Source organism: Phaethon aethereus, assembly GCF_964289735.1.
Source record: "Phaethon aethereus genome assembly, chromosome: 6".
Classification (NCBI taxonomy): domain Eukaryota; kingdom Metazoa; phylum Chordata; class Aves; order Phaethontiformes; family Phaethontidae; genus Phaethon; species Phaethon aethereus.
Genome location: NC_138580.1, coordinates 18,910,838 through 18,934,381, shown reverse-complemented (window position 1 = coordinate 18,934,381; position 23,544 = coordinate 18,910,838). Strand labels below are relative to the sequence as shown.

Below are 23,544 nucleotides of genomic sequence, written 5' to 3'. Positions count from 1 at the left end.
ATGGAAATCACTCAAATAATTAAGAATTCATCAGAGGAGAGAAAATAGAAGGGCTTGATGAGGAAGGTCTCTATTATTGAGGGATACCACAGAACTAGGCTCATTCATATGAGCCATCCTTTTAACAGCATTAATTCAGATCATAAATTTTGACTAAACCCCCAGATTTCAAGAACTTTCAAGATCCTACTTAGCATTCACCCTAGAAACAAGAGTGGTGTTCATCTTTTTTTCATTAACTATATTATTTTTATCTTGTAGCATTTGTACCAAAGTTCATCTTTTTCTTTTTTTTCTCCACCAAATTATGAGTGGGTTTGTGTGTGGTGAGTGGGATGAAAAAAATCTTTCTGCTGTTTTCATGAATATTGTTTTGACCTGAGGCTGGACCTTGAGAGTGGCCAAAACATTTTTAATAGTAATACTTCTATTCACTGAAGAGTTAAACTGAATAAAAGAATAATCATGAGCAATGTAATGGTATTTGTGTATCTTTTGCACCCTGTAGAATGGTAATTTCAGTAATGTATGTTAAATAACAATTTTAAATTTGGTTTATAAAAGTTGCATGTTACCCTGTATTGTATATGTCCAGATTGCATCCAACTTAGTTTTGTGATATAACTAGTGGGTAATGAGTCTGGGATGCAAGACTCGGATGTCAAGTGCAATACTCTCCATGTCTTGTCTGCCTTTATACAGAAGTTCAAGTTTGCTTTGCAGTGCACATTATGCCACAAAACTCATCACACACAACCTGAAAGTAAAAAAAAGAGGCAATTTTTATCTTAGTCTATTTGAAAGAAACAGGTAAATGCCTCAACTTGTTTCTGTAACAAAAGGAGTTATTTAACCTTGAATAAAGATTGTAAAATTTAATGTGTTTTTAATATATTCTTATCATTCATTCTTCATTTTCCATTTTGGCATGTCTATTTATCATTTTTTCACATGATTTGATGAATCTTAGCAAATTTCTCATCCTTTGGCATTCCCTAGAGCTTATTTTATAACTCCTCTCCCGCCTTTTTGAAGACAGCACATGGGATTTAACATCTGGATTTTCTTCTATATGTGATCCTTTTACTTTTCATGGAAATGAGTTAATAGATGAATGCTGTAAGCAACCTATTTCTGGAACTCTGATTGATTACACATGGCATTCTTTTATACAGGCATCCCTAAATTGCACAACTTGCTTAAAGCTAAAGATCCATCCATTCTGTAAGTGCCACAGCACTAATATCTTTTTGGAACTACATGGCAAAGTGCGTATTTTCTCTTTAATCTCTTTAATCCTTTTTTTTCTCTAACGAAGTCGTGTATTTTTATGTCTGCTAATTTCCTGCTTTGAGGAAGAGAACATTCCTTTGCACCCTTGACAGGACTGTATTTAAAGCTTATTGTATTCTCCAGGCACACAATAAGATTGTGTTCTCCCGCATTTCACAGTGGATTGTGAAGACTGAAACTGATACAATTGCATAATGTATGCTCATGGCATGTAATTTAGAATGTGTTCTACCCCAGAAGTCTACACTTCTTTTAGTTTTGTTTGTTTCTAGGAATGGTTCGTGCTTAGAAACTTTTCTTCTGTGTTTTCACTGATGTACATATCAGCTACTATTGACAGATAGCACCAAAAGCACAATAATGACAGGTAGTGTAGACAATTATAAAGGCTTTGGCTTTTCAAAGATCTTGGTAGATGAGAGCTTTGTTTCTTGAAGTTGGTTCAGTCTCTCTCTTCTATCAGTATTCATGCAAAAGCAGAGCAAACCAAAAACTGATTTTCATTGTAACCTCTCCCTTCCTCATGCTGTTTACACTAAGGTTTAGATTTCCTTTTAATCAAATCAGAAAATTTGAACCAGTTTCAAGACATTTCGGTATTCAGATAGATGAAGTTCTCAAGGCATGATGTGTTTCTTTAAAAAGCCATTTTTCTACAGGGTAACTTTTCTCAACAGTGCGTTTTTTCATTCCTGTTTCTACGTTTAGAATAGGTGGGAGTGTAAATAAAACCAAGGTCTTTATGTATGAAGAAACAGGAAACTTCTATTTAGTGTTCAGCAGTTGGATGTTATCTGTGTTTGGGAAAGTGTGTACCACCAACGTCGGGCTTCAAAGTTAATAACTCTAGTTTAAAGGTGAATTCTATCTCCTGTTGATCTTCTTAGGTGAGAGGTTAAAACTTGCTTTCTCTAAAACTCTCAACTGACTGAAAAATCAGACCTATAATTATAGTATAATTACCATGTAAGAAATTCTCAGTTGCTTCTATTTTAGGTTACAGTAGATTTGAAAAAGGACAGATTAAAAAAAAAAAAGAAAAACAAAAAAAACCCACCCCAAACCAAACAGGAAAACCAAAACGAACAAAACCCACCACCACCAACAAATCCCCAGTAGTCTCAGAGGTGATGGAGAAATTAAGCCTAAAAATATATCAAACCAGGAAAAGAACAGTTCAGGCTAAGAGTCCTAGAAATCCTTAAAATCAATGAATTGTTACAAAAACTTTTGACATGCTTCCCTCCCCACCAGTGTCTGTAGGGAGAGAAAGTCCTCTGTGCTAATGTGGCATGAGCCGACACACAGGGTGACAATCAAATGACCCATGGTCAAGCAAGAGAATTTGACTTTTTACAGATGCAGCGCTCCGTACCTCTCGTATTCATCCTAAAGTACCTGCAGCTACGCTTCAAGCTGTCTGGGACAGCAGCTGCAGGAAACAAGTTCAACATCTCCCTCCCATAGACTAGAGGTTTTGGATTCCCATTCTGATGCTCTCTGAATCTGGCAGATACAGAACTTCATCACAGAGAGAGGCTTCTCACTGAACAGAGTATTTACTGGGGGTGATTAGTCAGCATCCCAAAAGAGCTTGTTGGAAAGACTGTCCCTTAGGGTTCGTCTACTAATGGCACTCGGGAAATTCATTCCAAAATACATTTATGAATTTATTGTGGGCTGGATAATCCACATGAAAACTGTGTGACAACATTCACTTTGAATTGGACTGGTCTTAATCTAGTTAATCTTTGTTCCAAAGTAAGAACAAGAGCGTATGAACATGCTTAATTCAGTTGATGTGATTTGCTGTACAGTCACCAATTTAATTAATTTAGATTAAATTCTGAGTTCTTCCATGTTGAGATTCTAAGAAAATAAAGGAGGAGAAAGATTAATAGCTGGGAATTTTCCTGCCTTTCTCCATATCAAAGGCCAAGACACCTGGCCTGACTGGTTTAATAGCGTTGGCAGCAAGTCGTTCCCACCGGTTAGAAAGTCGTTAGAGCCTTTCAGTGAGTCATAGTCAGATGACCTCCTGTACTGCAATTAAAGCATTTAAGTTTTTTGACTGCACGTTTGCATCTGATGATAAACTCAGCCTTATGATAGCAAACAGAATTTCCCTGCAGAGAAATGATGCTATTCTCCCCAACGTGTCTAGTTCTTTCACAGGAACAATCCACCAGCAAATGTTATTCTCCTACCTGAAACGAGCAGTGACTAGAGATCATTGGGTTTTATCAATGTAATTTCATTTCTTGTGCTTGTTAACAAATTTTCAATTTGGGCATGGAAGGATGCAAAGGAAAAACACTTTTGCTTTTTCTATTATCTTACCGGCATAAAATTCAGAGAACAGAGCAGAAATTTTAACAAGTGGTTCCCTGGTGCCTACCTGTATGTGTGTGGATATAATATAAAATATAATTATATAAGTAATGAAAACAGATTCTACCACTGTGTGAAGCCAATGGGAGCTCTGGCTTCCAGACTTTCTTAAATCCTGGTTTTTAAATCCTCAAATATGAGACTGACTGTATATCTGATTTACCACAAAACAAAATATTGACGCTAATAAGAAAATAAATGTCTACGCATTTTTATTGAATACAAAGTAAGGTGTCTAATGCAAAAATTATTCCACCTGAGAAGAAATTGGTTAAAGGAAAGAGGCAAAGTAAAATTTGCTCTGTGTGCATATTCTCTAATGAGCACAGTAAATATTTCCACTAGCTGTAAGATTTCTGAGTCTAAATGTGTATGCACAGCTGGAAAAAAAGATCAGCTCTTCTGAGAAGGAATGTACAAGGTGCAAAGGCACACCCTCCCCCTAAGTTAGTGAAGTCATGTCAGCACTGGGGACACGTTATGCCCTAGAATTTCTGCAAGCGTATGTCCTTGTTCTGAGTGTTACACCCAGGCAAGTTTTTTTTCTGACTAGATTGATGGCACGTTGTTCGAGGTCGTCTATCCTTCCTAAGTCTCGTTCTCAGTCTCTTAGTAAATGACACAGCCCAAGGCTACGCCCAGCCCTCACTTCTGCCCGCTCCAGTTTATACCAAAGCCAACCCCAGCTCACGGACACGCTCCTGTTTCGGACACCGTTTAATCAGCAGGCAATGGGACCCGGCGAGAGGTGTTTTGGTGGTGGCCACTGGCGACCACCCGCTGCAGGCTCGGGCCCCTGCCGAGCTGCCTTGCAGCTCTGCCGCCAACCTGCCGCTGCGGGCTGGCGGGGCAGCGTGGCCGGGCGGACGTGGAGGGAACACACTGACTGAAGGACTTGTGCTTGAAAGCATCACTTTTCCTGGCGCTGATAAAAAGTGTCCTCGATGCTTCACTGTCAGAACCAACGTCCACTCCCATTTTTTACAGTGGAACCTGCTTATTCCCTATTGCCCTGATTTACGAAGCTTCACCCTGATAAAATGAAGAGGGGTTGTGCTTAAGGAATTGGTTAGCAGCGGGTAGAAGACACGTATGGCCAAACAAATCAGAGGAATGGTTTCACCTACAAACCTGTTTGCATACGATTAAGAAGCACAGAGAAAACTATCAGTTTAAACCATGAAACAAACGTGGTGAAAGTTTTATGGGATTTATATTTATTCTAAAATGTCTGCTGAGCAGCTAAATGATGGCTTTATTGGTTTGTTTAAAGAGCATAACATTTGTTGATCACAGTATATGTAATTTCTGGCATTGAGTGCAATGAGTCATAGGGTTGTTTAGTAAACAAGTCTACAGTCTAGTATTCATAGCTTTTCTTGGGATCACACTAACTACTCTTTTGTAGCAAATCTTTGCAAAAATTGTCTTACTCTACTATTGATTTTACTATAATAGTACTAACAATGGAAGGCTCCCTTGGCGGCAGCCATGTATGTTTTAAGCATGCTGGCTCCAGGTTAGCAAAGTATTTATGTGTCTCAGACGTAGGTAGGCATATACAAAGGCTTGAAGTCATTCTAAGCATATAAATGTTTAAAATTTAAGCAACAAATTAGCTTCTTTGCCAGAGTTGAAAATTTAATTTAAAGACTGAGATCAGTTACGTGACAAATCCTTGAAATGCTTTAACCAGTGGATCAGCTGTACATTACGGCTCTGAGCTCCGTAAACCTGCGCTAGTTAACAGGGATAGGAAGACTTTGGAAATATCTTTAGGCACAGGCTGTCTAGGCCAACAAATTCAGATGTGGGGCAGCTGGGAGCAGAAGTAGTTAAAAGCTGCATGAAAACTGCAGACAAAAATAGAGCTCTGCTCAACATTTGCTCTTTGCATGTAAATCCCCTTTCTACGGTGCCAGCGTGATTTAGTTTTGCTCTACCGATCCGAAGTCCTGACCTAACACTAGCTTTTCTCAGAAGCTCAGTAAAAGGCAATCAAGGGAAAATCCAAGACTGTTCCCTGCACAACATGGTAGCATCCCTCCCCTCAAGGAGTGCAAGAGACGGTGTTCAAAGGGTAAGAGAGAGCCACAGTCACTGCCCAGTTTTCTCGGCGTTCCCTGAGGCGATGCTGACAGCACGTTTGGGATGCAGCAAAGAACTCTTCACCCTCTGTTTTACCCATGTCCTTCAGGCCCCGCTGCTGAGAGGCATTTGGAACTGCAGTGCATACAATTTATAAGTATATGTGTATTTTTGCTGTAGCCGCAGATAATTAAAATTATGTGAAACGCATGGTGTTGGGGTGTATGTATTAGCGAAATGAGGATTTGCTTAAAAAGCCTTGAATATGGGAAAAATGCAGGTAAGGCAGGCAGATTTTGTACACAGAACTGTATCGGGCAGGTGTGGAAAGGGAACCCTCATGAGAAAAAGACAAGAACGGCAAAAAAATGACTGTGTTATGTGGAAGGATGAACGAGACAGCAGGTATGGTTGTGCCAAGGATCTCAAAGGGAAAGGATAAGGCAAAGACAGGCTTTGAGAAGCTAATGGGGACGGGCCAGAGGCAGCTCTGGCCCCAGAAGCCCGTTTTGTTTTGTTGCAAGTATCGCAGTATTGCGTTTTTTCCCTCAACGCTACATCGGATGGGCTGCATCAAAGTCTGTCTGCTATTGAATTTGATACTATTGCCGAACAACAGCCAGGCTGACATGCTAGAGTTATAGTAACAGTAAAACTTCTCCCCAGTATTAGAGCATCTATATTATAACAATCTATTCTTGATTTGTGTCGGGTGAGCATTTACTGGGAGGGGAGGGACGGAGGGCTTGGAAAGGTGAGGGTTCACCAGGGGCTGGCTCGTGCATCACAGTGACAGCCACATAGGTAGTTACTCTCGCCGCTCCGCACCCTCGCCGGAATAGCAGCTATCCAGCAGAGCCAGCGAAGCGTGAGGCTGTATTAATGCTCTTGGTGTCACCCTTACAGGGAGTTTTTCACGTTGGAAAAAGAAGTTTTTGAACAGCTAACAAATAAAACTTAGAATCACACGTAGAAAAAAACACATTCTGACTCGTGAACACTGAACCCGCAGTTTGCAACCAGGGATTTCAGTTAACCTGAAAGTGGCCAGTATCGGCTGTCCCCTGGGGCCGTCTTACCCGTGGCGGGCTGATGGGGACCGAACTGCAGAGCCTGGCAGCCGCAGGGATTGCCTCAGAGCTCAAGAGGCTGGAGTGGTGTAGCAGAAACACACAGGTAGAGACGCCAAAAGGAAAAGGGCTGTCGCTGGGCATGGTTGAGACATGTCAGAGGAGGTAGGGAAGGTGGAAGCAGTGCCCGTAGTACCTGTAGCCAGGTGTAACTGGAGTGGCAGAGCAGATAATGAGAGTAGTTCTGTGCCTGGGGTAAGCAGGAAAACTTTTAAGTGAAAGGGAAGATGAATACAAACTTTGGAGTTGACCCGAGCTGCCTGGGAACCATCATTTTTCAGCTAAACAGGATCTAGGATGGTGCCTTTGAAAAAGATGGAATTGTTGCTTGCTGAGCAGGGCTAATGCAAGCAATTTTGGTCCTGCTTTTTCTTCCTAGCTATTCTCTGGTTTGGTGTTCCCATTCTGGCTGGGGGGTGGGGGGAAGAGACCTACCCTCAGACTTCAGATTATGAACAGAAATTACTGCATGGGAAGATGCTGAGCACATGACACACTGGATCTGTGTGTGTGCCCTGGAAAAGCAATGGGTTCGTGAGAAAATGGAATTAGCGTGAATTTGATGAAGGCTTGTATTTGTGGATGAGGGCCATGAACACGCACCGGGTTCATATCTGCGTATACGTGTATATATATATATATACACACACGTATACAGCCTTCTGTATTCAGAAGGCTGAGTTAATGTCTAAGCAAAGATAGGGGAAGGTATTGAATGTCTGCATAGAGTACCTAAATAGCAGGTACTATTAAAGGCTATAGCTACCATTTAGGGTATCTGCCTAAAGGCAGATCAGTTCAGACAAGTGCATATATATACATATGGGTCCAAGTATACGAAAAAAGGAAGAGAACAGATCATCGACAGAGAAATGAAGAGAACAATATTTACAAAAAGTCGGTTCCAGACAGAAAATGAAATAAAAGAGCCAAATCACTACAGCAAATGCCTTGAAGAAAGACAAGTAAAGCTTCAAACAAACAAATAAATAAAATTGGAAAGTTATACAATTTAATGTGCAAGATAATATAAGCTATGTCATCAAGTTTACTTCAGAAAATGTTGCCAACCATGGTGGTTTTACAAGCCACTATGCTAGCAAAGATGTCTTATTATTGGAATTAAGTAGGTATAGCTTAGCTATAAATACCCAGGCCAGTATAACTGCAGCTGCACTAGAGAGGATTTACTGGTTTAATAAGAACATAATAGATTCAAGAAAGTAAAAAACTGTTCAGTCAAAGAGGAATCTCTTTGAATATCAAACGAATATCAAAGAAAAAAAAAGAAGCAAGGAAAGCTACTCAGAATTAATAAGTTGCTAATTTGCATTTAGTAAAATATGTACAAAAGCATTGTTGATATGTACATTATTGGGAATCTATAATCGGAACGTGGTTACTTTGAGCTTACTGAAATGAGCAGAAAAATCCGCCTGAGGTGGGGGTCCTTCCCACAGCCCAGAGCAGCCTCATTTTTGCTCACTGGCATGTTCATTTTTAAATGTAGTACCACGAACATGGCGTGATCCCTCGGTGTGACCCAGAAGCAGGTTCTGGAGCAAGACAGCCCTTTTCTGGAGCTCAGTACTCAAAGCAGCGGCCAAATACTCCTAAAGAGATGCAGACAGTTCCGAGTGGCCAGATTTTCATAAATGGCTCATTAACACGCTTCTCGCTCAGAATGTGAAATTCTCTGAAAGCTGCAGCTTTCCTGAGAGGTTCATTACAGTTCCTTGAGAATTACAACCCTTCTGTCTTGCAAAGTCAGGTCACTTCTAGAACAGCTTGTTCAGCAATGTTTCCTGCTGTTTGCTCTCTGCCAGACATTTTTATCATCTGTTAAACTGGGAGGAACCCCTCCAGTTATCTGCTTCTTTCTAAGTGTTTGGCTTTACTTGCTTCTCAACTCCTTCTACCAAACTACTGGTGAGAAGCTCCCCCAAGCCCAGAGGTTTCTGTTTCCATCCTTGTATCATGATTGAGGTGGACGTGGGGGAACAGGGGCTCAGTTCAGTTACGCTTCAACGCTGTACATTTATTTTTATACAGTTATGTATAAGATGTACATACGTATGTTCTTATTTGTATATATTTTATATACTTATATAGGGTTTTGTATCTATGAATATTTATATACTTGTCTGCTATGCATAAAGAACAATGCAGAAATATGCTTACACAGATTAAAAAAGAACCGTCTTGCTGATTCCAGTAAAACTGCTCTATCGTAACCCAGAGGTTCTCCTTTCGACTTCGCTATTCATAGCTTCCGCAAGACTGAAACCCAACCCAAGCGGGGTGGCCCCTGCGAGCGTTCGACTGAAGACAGAGATGAACAAAATGGAAGAAGGCAATTATTTGTCCCCATGCCAAAATGTAAAATGACTTTCAGTTGACAAGCTGACCTGGCTAAAAAAACGAGTCTCTGAGCGAGGTCTGTAAAAGCGGGGATGCTCAGGGACAGAGCAGCGAACCTGTGAACGCGGACTGTGCTATCGGTGGTCTCCCACCTCCAGTGTCTCTGTGTGTTTTTCTGGTTCTTTGTAGGATAAAAGTACCTGGAGCGTAGGCAAGAGAAAGTTGAGTGTTTTCAGACGGAAAATAAGATTAATACAGAGCTTTTTGTCCGCTTGAATCCACAACCCCGGTCTGGGCACGCGGCCCGAGCTGCCTGAGCTGCGTCTCCAAGCCCGGCCCAGCGGTCTCCGGCGGTGTCCCCCCTCCCGGGGACGCGGGCGGGGGCGGGCGGCTCCAGCGTGGCTGCCGCGACCGCCCCTGCGCCCCTCCCGCCGCCGCACGGAGGGAGCCCGCAGGCCTCCCCCTACGGGCCGGGCCGCCCCTCCTCCCCGCCGCGGGGCGCCGCCGGGGTGGGATCGCTCCTCTGCCCTCCCCGGGGCTGGGCTCGGCGGGGCCGGTGCCGCGGCGCGGAGCGGGTGGGCGCAGTGCCGCGGCGATGCTGGGCGTGCGGCTGCGGCTCCTGGCGTGCTGCCTGCTGCTCGGCGGCCGCGGCCCGGCGCGGGGCGCCGCCGCCCTCAGCCGGGACGAGGTGCCGTCCCTGCGGAGTGAGTGACGCCTCCGGGGGGCGGCCCGGGGAGGGAGAGGGGGGCGCCCCGGCGGCGGGCCGGGGGGCGCCATTGGTCGGGCGGCGGCGTCCCCGCTCCGCGCTGGGCTGAGTCGTTCGCCTCCCCCCGCGGCTCCCCGGCCCCGTCCCTCCGTGCGGGGCTTGCAGCGGTGGGGAAGCCCGGGGGCCTCCCGCTTCGCGGTCTGACCCCGCGGCCTCGGCAGGGCCCCGGCGGCTCTGAGCGTTGCGGGCGGCCGGGACGTGTCAAGGCGGGGGGCGAGTCTCCTGCCGGGGTCAGGCCGACCCCGGCCAGGAGGGTTTGGGCAGGGTGAAGGTCTCGCCCCGCACAGGGGTGAGGGGTTTTGGAGGCGTGAGGGGCCGCGGGCAGGCACTGAGCCCGTGCGAACCGCCCCCGCAGGCCTTGCCCCCTTTTCATCCTCCCTGCTTATTACTCGGCTGCCCATTGCTTTTGTTGCACCTGGAGGGAATATAGATGGGTTTTTTCCTCCTTTCCAATGAATTCCAGTTATTTTCTCTATTACCATATAAGCAATTCTCACTGCTCTTTGGGGGGAAGGAAGTGGGAGGTGAGGAGGAAGGAAATGAAGATATCTTGTTCTCCTAGTTTTGTTCTAGCCATGTATTCACTACTAGCCATGTTGAACTTGAGTAAACAGGAACTTGGAGGTACTGGACAGTTGTCAGCTCTTCATCTGTGGCTTCACATCAGCTTGTGGCTTTGCTTCTGGGAGTTTTGTTTCTTGTCACCTTGCCCTTCTGGGGGGGGGGCCCTGGATGTAGGGGAAGCGGGATGTTTCCAAAGGCCGCCCTCCACCCTGTCAGTTCTTAAGGCAGCGGCTGTCTCCTTTTTCCTTGGGTCCTCTGGAGCTTGCAAGTTTATAGAGCCCTGTCAGCTCTTCATCTGCAGGATTTTGGCACAGAATCCGCCCTGACCCCAGGAGCTTTGTAACAAAACCCTTCTGTGAGAGCACCTGTAAAATGGATGATACAGCTTCACAAGCTTCTTCAAAGGAGGGAAGCCCAACAGGCATTCCCAAGGCTTGGTGTTCCTCCAGTTGCTTCATTGCCCCACTTGAGAGGGCTGAGTAGGGGCCCATAGAGCTGTGACTGAGCCTGCCATCTCTCATGTCTTACTGCTTTTACGTGGCAGTCCTCGGGCCAGCACAGCTCTCTTGCCAATTGCATTTTGTAGTTGGGGAGCGGAAACCATATTCAGAAGGGGACTGTGGGGCTCAAGAGTTATGGTCTGGCTGTTCGTGGCATAAGCCGCTGCAGAATGAAAAAGGGAAGCATGCTATTACTCACAGAGCTCATCCAGCTGGGTTAGTTGTATAGGCTGTGTAAGACCCTTATCTTTTTTCAGCAGTCATTGCAACTCTTAAGGGCCCTACAGATAAAGGCATGCAAAGGTTGAGAATCTTTCATGCTTGTGTTGCGATGTTTCCCCCCCCGCCCCCAGGAACATGCTGTGTGCTGTCACAGTGAAGGTAGATGCAGAGTTTGCACGAGAAGTTTGAGTGTGAATCCTGGTATCATGGTGAATTAACCTCATTAATCAGTGTTTACTGGTGCTAACAACATCCCAGCTTCCACTTATCTAGCAAATTAACAGTGTATCTTCTTGGTCAACCAAGATAAGACAGCTGTGGGAAGGGTATACCCTAGCATGAGGGGCAGAAGCCCTTTCTGGCCATGTAGATAGAGGCGCCTGTGTTGCTCATGGAGGATTGGGTTGGATAACAAGGATGAAACCAGCACAAAGTGCACAACTTCACAGAAAACTTAAAAGCCAAGCAGGGTATCTGTCACAGGGTGCTGACTGATGGTTTTTCAGTGGGCTCAGACACCTGGGAGCTGTAGAGATGCAATGGACTAAAGGAACCTTGCTCTGCCCCAGATGGTTAAGGACTTAGCATAGGACAGCTGCTGGGTGCTTGGGAGCTGCAGTTACAGATAACAGGCTGATTCTCACCTGCTCCCGATCAGAAAGGCTTGCCCTGCCCTGCACCATCACAGGCTACCAATGCCTATAGCCGCGTGGAAAACAGCCCCTGTTACCGGTCGTGCAGTCTGCAGTATGGCTGTCCTCTCTGTGCGTCAGGCTGCTCGATGTGCTCAGTGCAGAGTCTGTAACCAAAAACCTCTCCGTGATCCCTGTCCTCTCTGTTCTGCTTGTTGTGTGCACATTATATTGGTGAGCTGATCTCCTGTCTATCTGTTACACAGCACTGTCCCACTACTGCTTGAATATATTTCTTTTCTAGACCTGCACCTGAACTGTACGTACTAAACCCAGACACAACATCTGGGTGGACCTCTGCACCTCATACATTAGATGTGGGCTATGTCAGTTTGAGAGGTTTTTTTTAATTGTAGTTACTGCTTCAGGGTGTTACGGGTAGTGAATTGCAACAGCTAGAAAGCACACGTGGCAGAAATCATCACTGTAAAATTTAAAGGCAAAATGGTAGTGCTGCTCAGGTTTTCAATGCATAATCTCCTGAGGCATAAAACAAATATCTCGCCTATAACGTGAGAGGAACACCATGGGCTAATTAGCATTGGATTTCAGAGGGAACGAAATAGCTGAGCTGTTACAGGTTTATATTTTGCCGATTTCTAGTTCCTCAGCTGCCCGCATTTTCTTCAGTCTATATGCTCAGTTAAACATTTGCTCCCAAGACGTTGAACAGCTGACTTTTTTTTTCACATACTTATGATGTGATGTCACATAGTTCAGTGAATTTCTGCATGATTCCAAGAAAGTCGGGATGTCAGGCTAACCCCACAACATCTGCTGTGGGCCAGGGTAGTCATGTATGGTCGAACAATATGCATCCAATAGCGGAGATACACTTTAACCCTTGGCCACCAGCTCTCATGGTATAGATAAATCCTACCCTTCCTGTATCCTATTTACGATGCAAAATATTTTCTTTCTGTCTCTATAGTTGCAGAGAGTGAAGAATGAATATGGCAGAGAGTATGGCAATGTCAGCCTTAAACTTTTCAGCTTTTAGAATCATAGAATCTTTGGGTTGGAAGGGACCTTTTAAGGTCATCTAGTCCAACCCCCCTGCAACGAGCAGGGACATCTTCAACTAGATCAGGTTGCTCAGAGCCCCGCCCAACCTTGCCTTGAATGTTTCCAGGGATGGGGCATCTACCACCTCTCTGGACAACCTGTGCCTTTGTTTCACTACCCTCACTGTGAAAAATTTCTTCCGTATATCTAGTGTAAATCTTTCGATTTAAAACCGTTACCTCTTCTCCTATTGCAACAGGCCCTGCTAAGAAGTCTGTCCCCATCTTAAGTACTGGAAGGCTGCAATTCACTTGCACTCTCCAATCCCCGCCCTGAGAATTATCTTACAGTACACAGTATGACTTCTTGTAACGCTTAAACTTGTACTCCGTTACTGCGTATTTCTTGGTGACCAGTGTTGGTTTTTTTTCCTCTGAACACAACTTGATATTTTTTAGGTACTCCATTTTTTTGGCTATCCTACCTAGCCTTATTTTTGTGATCTTGCAAGTAGTCCACATGTTAAAAACTCAGCTGGCAGTAAGTTTAGACCAGTACTCTTACTTTTTGAAGTGCCAGTTATTCTGATGGGTGTTTTCAGTTTTCTTCCCAAGTAGCTCCAACTAAAACATTTGTCTTTTGACACTATTTGATCAGTTGCAGTATTCTACAGACTGAAAGTACTTTTTTTTTTTCCCCCCCTCACTACAGATAAAGGGATATTTATTATCCAAAGTGAAGACTCCAACATGTGCATTAAAGTGGACACAGTTGGCCTTGTTCTGGAAGACTGCGGCCAACTCTCAAAAGACATGTTATGGAAATGGGTATCTAATCGCCGTCTTTTCAACATAGGCAGAAGTACCTGTCTAGGACTGAACATCAGTAGACCAGAACAGCCATTACGTATGCTTGAATGTGATTCAACTCAATACTCATTATGGTGGAATTGTGATGGAAAAGCATTAGTTGGTGTATCAGAGTACAAATTAGCCATTGAAAACAGCAAACGTATTGTGGCCCAAAAAAAATCTGCTTATCAGTGGAAACAGTACATGTCCTATGATGAAGACCTTTGTGAACACCCATTTCAAGGTAAAATTAAAATTTTATTATAGAAATGTAGATAGGAAAAGTTTTCAAAAGTTCTTTTGAAGCAAGGTCAGGTGGTTATGGTCCCTTACAGCCTCCGTTGGGGTTTGGGACTCGAAGTTTGGGTTTTTTCTATGCAGTCGTGGAGGTGAGCATACCACACAGTGGATTTTCTTCCTTATCTGTTATATGGACCCCAAAAAGCAGCAGTATCCTTGCAAACCAGGAAATGCTCATTTCAGATCCTTTATAAAATAAAAAAGGGAACTAAGGATTTGCTGTTGCCTGTCCTGCAGCTTTCATTATCAGCTAAACCCAAAGAGAGATAACGAAGGATTTGGAATTTCTGTCACTGAAAATCAGTCTGTGATCACAGTGTGCATGAAACCAATGTTTGCAATGTTCAGCACCTGGACTCTGAACGTGCCAAACTTTGGAGCAGAGATCAGGCTTTTGATTAATCCTGCTGTGCAGCTAGCGAAGGCGGAGGAATGTATGTCAAGATGCAGGTCTGCAGACCTGAACAGTTTTCCAGGTGTAAGGAGTAAGATAAACCCATTGACTACAAACAGGCAGACTGCACCTTGACCCCTTCCTCGGCATTTCTGTAGGAGGAAAGACCTAACGTTTGCACAGCATGTCTCAGACAGGAGCTGTTGATTCTCCCCATTTGAACTGGGTGTTTGGGTTGCAGATCTGGTCTCAGGGGTTTCTTCTGCAGGTGTAGCTGGGCTTGGCCTCTGCTAACTCCAAAGTTGTTTCTTTGGGAGCTGTGATAACTGGGAAAGCACTACAGCATCCAGCCTCTTCTTTAAAACCTAGTGGAGTTTATACTTAAAACCAGACAGAAAATATTTAAACTCACAAAAAGTCTTACACATTTGCTGTGTGCACATAGCGAGATGAAAGTAGGCCTGGCTGCAACATCTGGGAGAAGAGGGTCAGCCTTAAGCAGGCACTTCTAGCCTAATTTCAGGACCAAAGTAATTAATTGTGTTGGCAAAATCTCTTTCACCTCCACTTTCTGTTTTCCTCCTTCTGCCTTAGTTTATGCACATGCAAATGCAAGCCAGCCTGTTAGTGCAACCAGGCTGGGGGGGGCATCTCTACCTTCAAAGAAAAAAAATGTATATAACTGTGGTGAGAAGTCTATAGCTGTCAAATTTGGTTTCTTGCCAGGACTGAGATAATCCCTTGCACCTCCATAGCTAGCAGCATGGTAGCGGGCAGACTGAGAAGCAATCCTGATTTTTTTTTTACCCATGTTCTTTGTATCATCTGTTCATATCAGAAGGCTTTAAAGGGGATTTACAATGTGTAAACTGTTTTTTTATTTGTGCGCAGCCAGCCATTAACTCTGGGAACCTCTAGGAACCTGGCAGCCTGTACTGATTTTGTAGTTGAAGGACTTTGATCTTTAGGCTATCAACATGGAATCTATCACAAACAATTTCATTCCAAGTGTGACTGTGGTTCTTTGACCTTTTGTAGAAGCTCTGAGGTTAAGGAGACAGTCACTGAGGTAAAGCTTTTACAGCTTTCAGTTGCAGTGGATTCTCTTAATATTTTGGTAGTCAAAGTACAATAGGAAAATATTTTAAATATTTTTATAAAATTATGTTTATATTTATTTACAATGAATATTTTTAAAATGCCTTTTATAAGGCATTAATTGATTGTGACAACAGATGTATGTAACATCAGTTCTTTAGCTAGATTATTATTCCCCATGGTATAAAAACTTATTTTTAAAGGTTTAGTCAATATTCCTTTGTCTTTCACATTTCCTTTCCCAGAGAATGACAAAGAGAATGGAAAAAACATTAGAAATCCACTTCATAAAGAGTGGGAGGAGCAGGGGAAATAAATTGCTAAATTGTTTGTCTGTCATAGACTAACAAGTAAAAAATAAGTAGAGTTTGCATCTGAGCTTGTATTGATTCTGCTAACTATTGTTTTAGGTAGTTGTTCTGAAATGTAAGTGCAGATTTTGTATGTTAATTCTTCAGGCTTTGAGGTTTTTCCCAATTACAGTAAGTTACGAGAATGTGCCTTGTTTCATGGTGAACAAATTTCATAAATTATTATTTCCAAATTCTGTTCACTGAAGTTATGCTGCTCATACTTGTAATGCTGTGTTATCAATTACAAATTAAAATTAGTAAATAACTTTAGACGTTTTATTTCTATCATTGCTGCTAAAAATGGGAATAATGAAATATGGGGCCGAATAAACTTCTGTGGTCTGCATTCTTTTAATCTCCGCATTTTGTGTATTCCAGAAACATACACCTTGCTGGGAAATTCTTTTGGTTTCCCATGCATTTTTCCATTTAAATATAACAACAAGTGGTATTATGAGTGTACCAGAGATGGAAAGGAATTTGACTGGTGTGCCACAACAACTCACTATGAACAAGATGAAAAATGGGGGTTTTGCCCAAATGCTGGTAAGATGTTCCTTGTCTTCTCTCTCCCTCCACCCCACAAGAGTATTGCTCTTTATTAGCAATTCTAAGACGCGCTCTGTTTTGGATTACTTCCCTTCTTTTAGAGGGGAATGTCTCTTTAAAAACCACAAAATTTAGCAAATTTTATAATAATTTATCATATTTGGCCTTTGGAGACCCAAGTCCTCATCCCAAAAGCGAAACTACAGGGGGTGAGCCAAAGGTTGTTATTCTGCGCAGCCCATTGACCTTACTCTGCAGGTAAATCTCGCTCTCCTCTGTCCCGGTGATCTACAGGGAGCTTCTCTAAAGCATGTAAAGTAAGGGTTGCTCTTGCAAAGTCATGTTCTGCTTGACTGCATTACATCTTGCACGTTACTTTTCTTCTGTGCACTACTTGGACGCGTCTTGGCCCTAAAACACTTAGAAGCAATAGCTTTAAAAATATTTGCAATGTTGCAAAAAGCAATAACTTTAAAAATAGCTTTAAAAATTCTGAAAGATTTTGGGTGTATAATCTTCATGAATATTCCAGCTTCTTGCATAAATAAGCAAAATAGTGTCTTCTATCAGCAGAAGTGGTTTGGAAAAGCCCTCCCCATTCAAGCTACATTTCGGATCTCCATTCCAAAGCATCTTAAAAATGACTGTAAATGTGTCTTTGTAATGGGGGTTTCTGGGCAGCCAGTATAATAGATGGTATTTTCAGCCTTGCTTATACTTTGTAATTATAGTAAGTTTATTCTCTTGAGTACAAGATAGAAGGATATCCAGTGACTGCTTCTCCACAAGTTGGGTGAGGTGTTCATAGTTTTGAATATTTTGACATGCAGCTTTAGGAACAAATGATCAGCTGGTATAAATTAAAACATAGCTCTGTTGGCTTCATGAGAGCTGTGAAAATCACCACCAGCTCCCAAGTATTTTATCAACCGTATGAAATATGGAGCAACATTTTATTCCGTTAGTGCCCTATTGCCATATGTTCTTTAAGAAGGGAACATGAAAAGAGCTCATAGTCGTCCTTCCGTTGGGATGCTACTGTCATTAATGAATTGAATTGTTCAAGGTGTTATATTTCTGATTAGTTTGTATCCTTGGGCTGTTGGTGATGAATCTGTTTTTGAGCAGAGAGTGGCTGCGATGTTTTTTGGAAGAAGAACCCTGACACGCGCCTTTGCTACCAGTTCAACCTTGCGTCTGTGCTGACCTGGCGTGAGGCACGGGCTGCCTGTCAGCTGCAAGGAGGAGACCTGCTGAGTGTCACCGACCCCGAAGAGCAGAACTACATAAGTACCTTAAGCAGTGAGTAGGCGTTTCTCTGGGGACCTTGTAGGAAACCCATAGTTAGATTTCCTCTTTACCCGTGACAAAGCGGTAACCTTTGGAGCTTAATACTGTGTGATGTCTCTCCCATTGCTGCTCACAAGGCTCCATCACATATCACACCCCGGTAGAGCTGTTTGAAAAAGCAAGGGTGAAGGTAAGTTACAACCTTAATAATCCGAGTGCAGAAATGGTGCTATGTGTTACGTCAGGGTGTAATTGTCTTAATTCTCCCTCCCCACAGAGACTCCCATTCATTCTTGCAGCTGTGGTTATGGAGCGTGTTTGTTTTCTTTGGAGAATTATACAAATATTTACCTTCTCTGCAACATACCCCTGTGTCTCTTTCTCCTGTTAATTTTTCTTTGCAAGCTGGACTTCACCAAATGTGAATGATGAGAATATTTCAGCAGGCTGGAAGAAAACGTCCTGTGTGGGGAAAATGCCAGCTCTGTTTTCATTAATGGATGGTATTCCTCCTTGGATAAGCCTTTTGCTTTCCCCTATGCAGCAATAGTCTTAGACGCATTTGTGGAGCCTTGTGACAGCATGGCTGTCACGGGCATTTTAGTGTGGGTGGAGAGGACCCAGTGGAGGCATGGGTGGTAGAGCTGTGTCGCGAAAGGCTGCCTCAAGCGTCTTGCCCATTGCTCCCCATTATTGCTGGTTTTCAATTGCAGGATATAAGCTAACCGGAAGGTTTTTGAATTATTTCATGAGCTTTTTGATAGCCCGGCAGGCTGTAAAGGGACTGCAAGTTGTTTGGTTTACAGAAAGCTGAAACAGGCTAGCGTTTATGTAGTTGCTTGTTCTAGATCTAACTTCTAAGGTCAGCAACAGCTTCTGCAGGAAGGGTTTGCAGGATGAATAGCTTTTGAAGGATGCAGACTTCTGAGTTTACTTCTTTTCATCTCTGTGTTGATTAACAAAGTAATAGACTTTTTCTAAGGGCAGAAAAAACAGCCTGAACTTTCTGGAAACTTGATTTGAAGGTTTGTTTTACTCCTATTGTAACAAGTCGGGGCAGCAGATCTATACCTGTAGATATTTTTAAACATGGGGAAAGCATGAAGTATTATTTTGTTTATTTTTTCTGTTTCAGGGCAGTTAAACGCCACAGACGTGATGCTGTGGATGGGCCTGAATCGACCAGAGGAAGATGCTGGCTGGCAGTGGTCAGATGGAGCACCACTAGCATTTGTGAACTGGAGAGCAAGTACTTGATGTTCCTCGTGGATATGTTTTAGCAGTGTAGTTATATGCTGTCTGTAATTGCAGCTTGATACAAGACCACTGTTCCTACAGGCGCATTGGAAAAGTGAATCAAGTGAATGAATGTACCTCTTTTTTTTTTTTGTAGAAATATTTATTCATGAACTAAAAGCCCCTTCTAGGGTTGTAGCATCAATTGAGAGGGATCTGGTCAAAGCATTAATGATCTAGCCCTTTTGTCATTTACTTTTACAGGTGTTTTTAAGATTCCAGTTGTGTATTTAAAATCTATGCTCTAGCTGGTTTCATCGTCGAAAGGAGTTTCAATTTGTTTATGTTCGCATACTGTAATTAACACTGGCACATTAACATGAGCTTTGTGACTTGGTTTGCTACATTTTGAGGTCTGTCCACCAGCAGATATAATATAAACACTAGAACTTATTTCAGCCTCTCAAGTGATAGCAGCAGCCAAGGACAGATTGCCACACATGTATAAATCATGGTCAATGTTTCGCTGTCAATAGTATTGGTGTAATATTACTAGCAGTTTGGGTGTGCAGGGATGTTTATACATTCATCGAGTATGATGCAGAGAGCCTTACAACACCATTGTACAAGAAAGAACTGATTTTTTGTAATTTTGTGCTTCTCAAAAATGTGTTTGCAGATGTCTCTGATAACCGTTTTAGAGAAAATCATTGTGCAGTGATTAATTCAAAATTGAAGTACGGCTGGCAAAGTTATTTATGTGAATCTGGATTGCCTTTTGTATGCAAAAAATATTTAAATAAGACAGAGCACGAAACATTGGGTAAGTCTCTCAATGTTACTGTGTCCTATTTGTGAGTGTGGAAGGAGAACAAGAAGAAGCCACCTGAATATAAAGTCAGCAGAACAGAGTCTTAGCTGGACTAAATGTATGGGTTTGCTGGTTTAAGTTGAATAGAGTTTACTTTAACTGGTGTAATAACACTTCCTTCTGTTTAAATGCAGTCCTGGAAAACATGTTTAGAATCTTAAAACTAACAAATAATTTTAATATGCATAGCATTTAATTGGTTCCTTACCAATGATCAGAAGCTTACAGAATGCACGTTCTCTTTGTATTACAATAGAGCCACACTTCTGAGTTTAAAAATAGGTTTTCAGCTTTGAATGGAATTAACCAGTGGTCCACAGAGAAGAAAGTTGTATAAACATAGCTCGAAATTTACAGTTATTGTTATGGCATGCTGTACTTTGATATACAAAAAAGCATTGTACATATATTTTTTCAAAGTGTTTATGAGTATAGGATATATAGCACATAGAGTGCCTCAGACTTCCATTCTGTGGGAAAATTAAATGCAGAATTGAGTTTATTAGAACATTGATTTTTGACAAGAACAACTTAAATAGGATCAACTTCTTCCTGGTAACCTAAAAGAAAGTTTCCCTACTTGTTTCAGATGAGAAAGGACTTACCCAAACCTTTTGTAGGTAATGCATCTGAAAAAGCTTTAGCTGGCTTTTTGAATCTGGGTCTGAGGTAATAAGGGAGATACAACGTGTTTTAAACTGAGTAACAGCTCCATTAGTGTGTTTGCACTAGTCCAGCAGCCCACATGGTTGAATCATAAAATCAAGTGGGAGAAATCTCAGTTTGCTTGGTAGGTGATGTTCCATAGAGCATGTGTTTTGGCCTCTTTAAGTCATCTTGGACGACTGTGTTTTCAGTATTTGAAGATAAAAAAATAGCTCTGAATGTGTTATGAACGTAGCATAACCTTGGAATTCTGTCTAATACACACAAATTTTGTATGCTTAATTAAAAGGTACATGGAAGTATTATGCCACTCGTTGTGATGCTGGCTGGTACCCACACAATCGCAACTGCTACAGACTTCATAAAGAGGAGAAGAGCTGGAACGATGCTTTTATCTCATGCCAAAGTGACAATAGCGGGCTCATCAGTATATCCTCCATGGCAGATGCAGAGCTGCTCCTTAACTTGCTGGAAAGTGGTGAGTTTTGGGAGTTAGTTTAAAGTGCGCAGTTTCTTGAAGTGTTCTGTGATGCTCTTTTGTGCAGCCCTTCAACATAGTTAGCCACATAAGCACTATATTACATGGCACAGTCAAATGAAGTTTACAAAAGAAGAAAGCATGATGCATGCTCCTTCTAGGAGTCTTAAAAATGTATAGCATCACCTTCTCCAATAACCATACTTAAAGAAATGAATCAACAAAACAAACACAGTGAGGCCACAGTAAAGACACTAGCTTTTGTGCTTTCCCGTTCTTGGCTGGTTCCTTGCAAACTGTTGCAAAATATTCAGTGATCATCCTTATGCAAGAATTGTCCTTAGAAGCAACAACAATTGAGTGTATCTTATCTTCTGCTTTCAAGCTGGCCTTGTCTACACTGCAAAGTTGCGGCTGCTGCTGCTAGCATGTTGGCAGAGTCCCCTTTGGCAGCAGGGTGTATCAAAGGCGTTCTGCTAGTCCACATTGTCCTAAGAGGTAGCATAATTGCATAAGCTCTTTGTTGCAGCACTGCCAAGACTTTTGTTGTTATAACAGCAGCAAGGAAAAGTGACTATTTTGTGCCTCCAGCTGACATCAGTGTGCTGGCCGAGCAGCACAGTTTAGCCGTGAGTTTAAGCTTCCCGGAGCTGGGGCACAGTGACGTGTTTTATCAAATCTGTCCCATTAGCTGTGGTTGCAGGATGGTGTGTTACACTGGATTTACTGGACATCATCTCCCATTGTCATCCCTCCTGTCACCCATCCTCTTTGCTGTCCTGTCTCTCTTCTTAGGAGGTTAACCACTGTATCACCTTCCTCCCCTCTATTAACACCCTCCATAGGTACCAAATACCATTATTTCCAGAGATGCTGTAATAGACAGATGTAATTGTTCTCAGCTTGTATTCAGCTTCAAAGTCTGCTGCTGCTGTTTCAGACCTGCGTCAGACTTCACTCTTCAGGAGAAGGACTTACCTGCCTGAAAGTCTGTGCTTTTTCTGGCTGTAGTAGCCGGTCAAGTAAGACATTACATCAAAGCACAAGCTTTGTCTTTCCTATGTTTGCCAGCCACTGTGGCTACAACTGTGCCGTCACTGGAACTCACAAACATCACTTAGAGAAACCTAAACACCTCAGTGTGTCATGGAAGAGTGTAAGAAGAAGTCGTTCCCTTCCATGTCAGCCTTTCTGCCCCACATACTTCAAAAAAGCACACAGGTTCTTGATTTGTATTTTTCAGGATTTCAAAATGTATTATCATGTATGTTGATTTATTTTTGAAACAATTTAGTCTTTAAGGGCAGTAGAACATTTATCTCATCAGTAAGGTTTCCTAAAGTTTGTACAGCTATTTTTTTTCTCCTGGAGGAAGGTGATTCTTATGAAAATCCCATGAATAATTTTTCATGGGAATGTTGATGTTACAGGAGCAACAGGCATTATTTCTTTGCCATTAAAATCTGAACTCACTTATTCTTTTACAGAAAATGTAACTGAAACATGGATTGGGTTATACAGTAATAACACCCCCGTTGTTTTTGAGTGGTCAGATAGTACCCCAGTAAAATTCTCTAACTGGCACCGCCAAGAACCTAACACCTATCAAAGAACAGGACGACTCTGTGTTTCAGCACAAGGATCTGTAAGTTTCCTTTTCTTTTTGGAAGAATTAGACAGATACTTTTATTTTAGCTCATAATAATTTATTTTCTCACTGTGCTACTTTATTAAACCATGACCTGTAGTTGGTTTTTGATTCCTAATATATTCATGTTGTGATAAATGCAATGTAGCCTTTAGGAACCAATACATTTTGCATTGCTGATGCACAGAAAATTAATCATAGATTTTGAGCTTATGTTCAATAAAAAATGTTACATGTGTAAAGCTTGCCAAATGCAAGAGAACAAATATGAGTAGGTATTTTGATAAAGACAAAGTAATTTAAAATCCAAGTAGTGTCCAATCCAGTCCATATCATAATTTATGATGCATCTGTTCTGGTCATGAAAACTTCAAATTCAGGTTTTCTAAAACTGTCCGCTGTGCCCATTTTATCTTGCTGTCAACATTTATACATTCTGTGTAGCCTCTTTCAAAACAGATAGTAGTCTAATCTTTTAACAGTACTTAAATTTGCTAATATGTGACTTACGTAAGTAGCACTATAATCCTTTTTTTTTTTAAAGTATGTTTTGTCTAAGTGTGAAAACTGTATCAAAAAGAGTTTTTGTTGTCTTTCCAGTAGTGGGTCCAGGTTGCAATCTTTAACTCATGGGAAGGCCAAGACAATTCCAGTGACCTGGAAAAGTGGGTTCCCACTGGAAGCAGAAAATAGGACTTTGGTAAAATTGTGGTTTTTAGATACACAAACCCCTATTTCACTCAGTTTGCAAGTGTAAACAAATAAAAATGTAAGATACAAAGGAAAAGGAGGTTCAAG

The 23,544-nt window shown here is 42.2% G+C and overlaps 1 protein-coding gene across 1 annotated transcript in view; it reads left to right on the top strand.

Annotated features, from left to right (window-relative positions):
* Window positions 1-9,558: 9,558 nt before the first annotated feature.
* Window positions 9,559-23,544, top strand: part of PLA2R1 (phospholipase A2 receptor 1) — a gene marked incomplete at its 3' end in the record, with an annotated part of 42,624 nt that continues 28,638 nt past the window's right edge. The window contains exons 1-8 of the mRNA XM_082001842.1: window positions 9,559-9,967; window positions 13,724-14,107; window positions 16,387-16,554; window positions 17,686-17,859; window positions 18,983-19,096; window positions 19,763-19,906; window positions 20,910-21,098; window positions 22,586-22,743. Of these exons, the coding sequence (XP_081857968.1) occupies window positions 9,859-9,967; window positions 13,724-14,107; window positions 16,387-16,554; window positions 17,686-17,859; window positions 18,983-19,096; window positions 19,763-19,906; window positions 20,910-21,098; window positions 22,586-22,743 (1,440 nt within the window). The 5' untranslated portion in view covers window positions 9,559-9,858. The remainder of the gene's footprint in view (window positions 9,968-13,723; window positions 14,108-16,386; window positions 16,555-17,685; window positions 17,860-18,982; window positions 19,097-19,762; window positions 19,907-20,909; window positions 21,099-22,585; window positions 22,744-23,544) is intronic.